This window comes from Vipera ursinii (genome assembly GCF_947247035.1).
Source record: "Vipera ursinii genome assembly, chromosome: 1".
NCBI classification, from domain to species: domain Eukaryota; kingdom Metazoa; phylum Chordata; class Lepidosauria; order Squamata; family Viperidae; genus Vipera; species Vipera ursinii.
Window position 1 is genome coordinate 28776398 of NC_139512.1, and position 8089 is coordinate 28784486.

Sequence of the window (8089 nt, forward strand, 5' to 3'; positions counted from 1 at the left end):
ATTCACTTAATGACCACTGTAAAAAAAATTTGTAAAAAGGGGTTGGTCATGTGGCTGCCTCGACATACAACTTATGACCAAACATCCGGTCCTATTGTGGTCATAAGTTGAAGGCTACTTTATAAGGATAAGAGGAATTTGCCTGGGCAGTAGTGGTAACAACCTTGAAAAGTATCAGAAACTGAACTTCACCCAATAGTATGATGCTAAAAAGCCCAATTCTGTTTTGAATACATCAACAGGAACTTGAACCATTCAGTTTTATTTCTATTAGGCCTCATTTAGGATACTGTGTCCAGTTCTCCTCTGGCTTTCTCATAGCATTCCTATCAGGCAGAAATACTCAACATTTAACATCAAAACAATCTATAAATGAAATTTGGCTTCTTTAGAAAATCTTTCTTCCCAATTCTCATATGGAATAAACCTTTTCTACAATGTGCATAATACATTCCTACCATTTCGGTCTGTAATCATTTCAATTAAAAATCCAAACATCGTAATATGTCCTTATACAAGTTTATTCTGTATCATATATTTACTTGAGACTCAGAATAAAGATAGCATAAAATGGGCTTATATCAGTATTATGATACTGATATTAATATCTACAATTATTCTATTCTTAATATAGAATTTGCCTTTTTCAAAGTAGCCAGACACTGGATAAACATATTCAAGCCATCTTGCAGAAATCCAATATCCTTCCCTTAGACAATCAATCTTAGATCAAATCCCATCAACATCTATGCTAAGTTACTTTGCTTGAATCAATTCACTTATTTGTAAAACCTAAATCTCTTTAGCACTTCTTTCAACAGCACCAACTAAAGATGTGGAGAGTCACAAAAGGCTCTGAAAAAAAATGAGGAAAAACTTCCACTCCCCAAGTCCAAATTTATTAATTTTCATAACTTTCTATGAAAACGTTCTGCTAGAAAGTTTTAAAATCAGCATAATTAGATTTTCTGAGCTTACCTGAAAGATTTCATCACCCAATAAAATTCTGATAAGTAATTCAATCAAAGTACTTATTCTTTCTGCCCATTTTCTGCCAGGGGTCTTTCTGAGCAATTAATACTACTCTGATATCATAAAAGAAATATTTCATAATAATGAGAAATGAGTGTAATATAACTTTAAGAGTATCAAACATAATTTCTATGAGAGGGAATCCTGAAGTAAACTTATTTTTACAATACAGAATTAATATGAAGATTCAACAGTCTACGTAAGTTCAATAGTCTTCATTTGATAGATGGATTCTTCAACTGACATAAATATACCTGCTGCTAACACAATTATTAGCTCTTTAAATATATAATGTTCTACCTAAATCAATGAAGTTCTGGAAGGTAGTCAATAATTCAGATTAACATTCTAGAATTAAACGGTAAAGTGCTCTATCAAACCTACATATCTGAACAAGTTACTCACTGAGTACATCATAGTCATAGTGTAAACAGTCTTCAAGTACTTTTGATATGTACTTGGTTTATTATTAAATGAATTTTTTACACATTTGTGCCAAAGACCTGAAAATTTTTGATGCTCTAAATCTGTCTTAAATCTGCAAATCTCAATTAGTAAATGATTTTGCAGACATTAAAAAAATAAACCAAATTAGTAATACGTAGATTGAATTATAAATGAGTATATGATTTCATTTTTAATCAAGAATACAGAGTCCCCCATCATATGAAGTAATATAGAACTACACTATCTCAGCAATTGTTACCATATGCTAGTTAGGTAGGTTGTATGTTTTGAATACTGAACAAATGATCAACAGTATTACTAAACATTTATTCACCCTTGTGCAATGTAATGGTGGTACTGAGAAATCAGGAACATTCTCTTATCTTAACAATTTAATAATGAGATTTGAAAAATTATCAGATGTATGTAACTCAGAACTTATATTATCTACCTATAATGTACAATTATATATAAATAACTGCATATTAAGTATATAACTTAATAGAATTCCTTAGCAGTATTTTACAAATTTAGTTTTAAGGCTAGCGCTCAAGGTTTTTCAAGCTCATTTTTGTCTGTGATCAAATATCCCATTTAATTATAAAATACAGTTTTATATTTTAACTTGTTAGAAAGGAATCTAAGGTACTCAAACATCTTGTAGGTTTGGAGAGGAAAACAAGCCCTTGTAAATAAATAAATATTCTATGAAGTCAAGAATATCTCATGAAAAATGTGGCATGCTTTTCTAACAATTACAAAACAAATCAATGTTCTACCCAATTGCACAAAGACTGGACACACAGAAATATTCTTCCCCTTTTTAATCATGATAAGAAATTTCCTGATCACTGCTACTTCCACATTAAAATGATTCTTTATGGGATGGTTAGTTTGTTTTAGTTCAAATTTAAATTAATAATTTTAATTAACATTTTTAAAATTAATAAAAATAACCCACTTTCTCAAAAACTATTGGCATGCAATGATACTTGGAAAATGTACTCAGTTATACACTATCTTGCATACCGAAGGTTCCATATTAAATTCCTGGTATCTGTAACAATCCATAAATTATTTTTAATAATTAGTTTAGAATATTGCTTAGCCATTATAAATCTGTGAAGCAAGACTTTTCTAATTACTACCACCTTGTCTTCTCTTATATAATTTCTCTAGTCTCAATCACCATTTGATCAGTCAAACTGCAATTTTTTTGACCCAACATAAGGAAAGTCAGCTCCATTACTTTCTAAGAATCTTAGTTTTGGTAGATTTAAGTAAAATTCAACCGTCACGTGAATTTTATGCTGAAAACTTAACCAATACTTAATGTTCAAATACAATATTCATTTAAAACAAAGCATAAAAACCAATCAAAACTGATGGAAATCCCATATTTTAAAGCAAGAACATTGATTGCAATGTTTTAGTAGAGCTATGCATAGTACACTTCACAAACGATTCTGTGCAAGCGGAGCACCCTCCTCAAAATATTTAATTAATGAGTTGGTCCTAATGGAAGCGTTTTCTGAACGTATCTGTGCACATAGAGGAAACTGGAGAAAGCCTAAAAAGTAACTGCAATCGGATTTTCAGAGGGTCTGGCTACTTTGTCTTAGAACATATTGCCATGTTTTCCCGAAAATAAGACCGGGTCTTATATTAATTTTTCCTCCAAAAGATGCATTGGGGCTTATTTTCTGGTTAGGTCTTATTTTCGGGGAAACGCAGTACTAAATGCGTCCATCTGGCTGATGATCTTAACTGGGGCTTATTTTGGGGGCAGGGAAACATGGTATACAGAACTAAGAAAGGGCAATATATCCTTTATCCCTCTTCTCCAATATCTGAAGTTTGTTTAAAAGTAGACAAGTTGATTAAGCCTGAGTTTAAGTAAAGATCCAGTCTCTCTCTATCAACAAGGTATGTTCATAAGTCCCAACACAAACCAATTCTACCATACAAAATCATGATTATCAAGCTACTTTCACTACTTTGAGATACATATAAAAAATTTTTCTGTTTAACTCTAGCAAAATGATGATGCATCATCCTTGTTTAATTACAGTCTATACCTTGCTCTTGGTAAATGAATTAAATAACCAGATGGAAGAGACAATGTGAGCAGCTGTTGAACAAAACGAAGACAGGTTCAAATAACTGAAACAGAATGTTCTAATACCTATTTGCCATATTTACAAAATATAACATGTAGTGAGAATTATACTTTTCCATAGCCTTAAATGGCTGACAGTAAAAATCATGCCCAGGATAGAAAATAAACATTTTCTATAGTTTTATATTTTTCACACATTTTCCTCTCTCATCAAGCTAAAAATTTATTAAAGATTAAATGTTTCAAAAATAGTTGTATGTTATGATCAAGCAGTAATTTACAAATCCTGCACTTCTTGCTAAAATAGCAGCTATTTTACAAGCAGAGGTGAGCCTACAATATTCCAACAATACAATTATATGCCTGTCAGGCTTAAACAACAGCATATCTGTACATATGATGTTGAAAATTTTTCCAGTGAACAACAAATATTCAAATTTACTAACACAATCAAAATTTGTATCCAAATAAACTTTGTATAACCATTGTTTGTCAACATTTAAGAGGGCTACAAAGCCTTACCTTTTAGCAGAGGCAGTGGAGTTAACTCAATAGGCTTGCCCTGAGACCGAAACTGGGAGGAGCTCTGCGACCTCTTCTGCCTAGCTTTTCTGACGGACTTCCGAGAAAATCCGTCTACTTTATCCACTGATGGAGGAGTGGTTGGTGCTGAGGACATATCCCTACTGAAAAGAACAGACATTATTTCCAAGTAAATATGAAGGGGAAAAAATTCCTAATCTATCCATGTTTTACTCTCTCATTCAGAAAACAGTACCAAGTGACAGTCAACTACTGTGTATAGTTTAGTTTATCCTTCCTCAACCTGCACACTTTCCAGTTGTGTGGACTTTTATCAAGAATTCTTCAGCCAATTTGACCAATGCTGACAGTTCAAAATGGTGACTTCAATATATTTGAGGAAGAGTGTCTTTAATACGTGGGCATATGCAGTATCTCTTTTTAAAGCCCCATTATCCTAATCCAGTTATGATTACACTATCTTGAAAATAGTCAGATCTCTTGATCAACAGCAGGGACTACCTGAACTTTTCCAGTATCCTGTGCCATGAATTTATTTTGTTAAAACTATGTTCTCCTTCTTCTGAGATATACTTCAAAAATTTCCTGCATGTATTACATTCATCTACCTTTAACAGTGTAATATCTTAATAGCAATAACACCTAAGACTTATAAATATATACATCACACATACATACACACACACATGTACATATGTGTGTGTGTGTGTGTGTAATATATTTTTTTTCTACAATTATTATACTTTGGCAAGAGTATAATGTGCCTTCCAGTCACCACAATTGAAAAATTCCACATTCAAGCACACCTATCCACTTGCAAAAGTTCGACAGTTAATATATCTATTATTATGCTTTTATTTTTTGCTTCATAGAAAATGGGGAAAACAGTAGATGATACATAATGTAATTGTTTATTTAAACTTAAAATTAAAGTTTTTTCATCATTATGTAGCCTTCCCATCAGATAGTGATTCTGAATCAGATGTATGCTGTTGGAACATAGAAGCTGTTTAAGTTAGTTCTAGGTCAAGTCCCTAAAACCACCTCACCCATTACTTGTGCTCCCTACACATCATGGACTGTCCCTCTCACAGCTAATTCAGATCTGGGAGGAGCTGGTGGACCCTTTTGCTTTTTACATCTTATCTCTATAAGCATTATCAGTCAACTAGCTGCTTCCTTTCTAAACCTAGTATGTGGCATCTGGACACCTTTCTCAGTGAGCCAAACATATCACTCTGCATTGGTTAAGCAAAATATAGAGAATAGCCTGGGAAAGAGGGAAAGATAAATGCAGTAGTAGCATCCTGTTAAGCTCAAGATTATTTTTTTCCAAATTCATAACTTCGTAGCATTTCCATGCTATGATCATTTTCTCACCTGGCATGTTTTAGTGACTTTCTCCTCTACTATTTTCAGTCCATTCAAACCAAAGCAGCTATTTATATAGCAAATACATGGAGCCTAAGGAGATTCTTAAGAGTATCTTGGCATTCAGACAAGTTACCTCAACTTTGCTCATGTTATAAGACTTTATGTGCTATCACCTTATAATGATGACAATAATGCTAAAGATGGAAAAGTAAATATAGTAACAGATATAAACATGTTTTATTATCTTTAAAAATATATAAATGTCCTCCTAGAAAAAAGTGTTTTTTGATGGAGATCTAGGTCTGAGACAATATATTGAATATATAATATCAAGGTTTTAAAACAAGGCTTATTCCCAAAGCAGATTTTCAAGTGCTACTAAGCATAATATTAAAATTACACATTATAGAAATCTCACTAAAGTCTCTACAAGATTCATTTATTTTGAGTAAATTTAATCAGGTCAATAAGACCACACAAGAAGACATCTACATAATATTTTTTAAAACAAAGGGTATTATTGCCATGATGAAATACTTCTGAATGCTGATTTGAATTTCTCTCATCAAACTGGAAATTTGATATATGGATATTATAAACTTTTAGCATGACAATATAGCTATCAAAATTTAAGTGGGACAAACCACAATTGTGTGCATGAGATATTTTTCTACTTCTACAAAGATCATATCAACTGATATTCAGCAGGAAGAGCAGATTTATCAAAATCAACTGCTACTTTATAAAGTAATTATTCTCATGGCCACCATTGCATTGTTACATAGCCTAGTATGAAAGTACAGTGCTACTTGATTAGTATAATAGTTGTAAATTTTAATATAACAATTTCTATGTAAGACTTTCTGCAAGAATAACATTGCTATTTGTACTTTAGTTGCATGAAACCAGCATCTTATGCATAATGAAAAATGTTCTTCAAAGAATAAGGAAAGTATTACTTCAATTTTTCCCCCACCCCCAAATATTGTAACATTGACAGCACAATTCCAGCCACTAAATCCAAAGGTTCTACAAACCTTCGCCCCCAACTTTAGAGTCTTTGGTTCTGAATATATTAAGAATGGATTATATTTGCACTGCCCATATCTCCATCCCTCCAGAAATATTTCCAGTCTAAAAACAGAACCACTCACTACTTTAACTGACAAATCCTCCAGATGATCAGTTCAATTGCAGGATTATTGTATCAATAAGAAGCAACACTTCTCAGCTATACATTTAGCAACAGTTCTTCTCTCCTGCTTTATAAATTATTAAACCTCATTCTAACTTAGCCATCCTTGGCAATAAGGATAAACAAGATAATGGAAGGCTTCCCCCCTTCATATCTTGTAAAATAGGGCCTCATTATTTAATAATAGGGATAACAAATTATCCTTGAAATAACTGCCATTTCTTAAGGCGAACCGCAGCATTTGTCCCCCACCCCCACCATCACCACCGAGGTAGTGCAGATGAGAAAGATTATTTTTATAGGAAGTGATGTAAATATGATTACTATTAAAGCAACTGATTTATCACAGACGTCAGAGATGGGGAGAAGGGAAAATTAGGAAACGATGTTGAACAAATGAATACCAAGGACATTAAAAGGAAAAATACCCTTTGATAGCAGAGGAGACACTAATCCCAATGTGCGATCGGCTGCTGGCTATTGCCTATGCCAGATGACCCCCCCAAGAAGGAAGAGACCAAATCGTAAAAGATCTGGCGTGCTGGGTTCGTACAAAAAAGCCCAAGCCGCTCTCCCTCCACCGGCTCCCTTTTCTCCGCCCCCTCTCTAATGTTCCCCCATTTCTCCCAATCGGCAGGCGGGTCGTCGGCTTCCCTGGCCTGGTATGCAAGTTACCTTGATTCCTCCTGGTAGAGAATCCGGAGACGAGGAGGAGAAAAAAGGACGAGGTCGATCCCTGGCTGAAGCGAAGGCGGCAAGCCTAGTCGGCGCGTGTATTTCCCTCCCTCTCTCTCTCTGCGGTGCGCTCCCTGCCGCAGAAGCAGCAGCCGCAGCCTGGTAGGCCTCGTTGGCCTCCCCAGCGCAAAACAGCGTTAGTCAGGATCGGCGGCGGCGGCAGCGGCGGCTTCCACTCGGTCCCATGCAACGCTCCGGGGCTGGGGCCTCTCCCGCCTTTCTTCTCCTAACGAGCCGGCCGCCGCTTGCCAGGCCTCCTCCTCCTCCTTCTTCTCCGCGGCTGCTTCTCTCACATTCCCGGCGAGTCGGCCTGGGGAAAGGAGGGGCGCCAAGCGAGCGCGGCCCGAGCTGCCTGCGGGGTGCGAGGAGGAGGAGGAGGAGGAGGAGACGAAGAAGGCTCGGCGAAAGCTAATGAGAGGCGTTCTGTTGGCGGCTGCGGCCTTCCTCTTCTGTTCCTAGGGACTGCGGGCGTTGCTGCAGCTCTCGCTGGTTTCTATTGTCAGTCAGTCACTGAGCTCCGGCCATGGCCCGCTCACTCGCGCCCTCTCCCGCTCTCTCGCTCGCTCTCTCTGTGGAGCGCGCTCCTTCGCTGGCTCGCTCGCTCGCGCTCACGCCCTCACCCAAACCAGCCGTTCACTCACAGC

General features: G+C 36.1%; 1 protein-coding gene across 3 annotated transcripts in view; it reads right to left on the reverse strand.

Moving 5' to 3' along the window:
* Nucleotides 1–8054, reverse strand: part of PPP2R5E (protein phosphatase 2 regulatory subunit B'epsilon) — a 71452-nt gene extending 63398 nt beyond the window's left edge. For 2 of the 3 annotated variants that reach the window (XM_083356789.1, XM_083356788.1), the window contains exons 1-2: nt 7386–8054; nt 4121–4284 (exon numbers count right to left, since the gene is read on the reverse strand). In XM_083356789.1, coding sequence (XP_083212915.1) covers nt 4121–4277 — 157 coding nt within the window. In that variant the 5' untranslated portion in view covers nt 4278–4284; nt 7386–8054. Of the gene's footprint in view, nt 1–4120; nt 4285–7385 lie in introns of those variants that run through there. The other variant, XM_083356790.1, reaches the window with a different exon arrangement.
* Nucleotides 8055–8089: the final 35 nt, after the last annotated feature.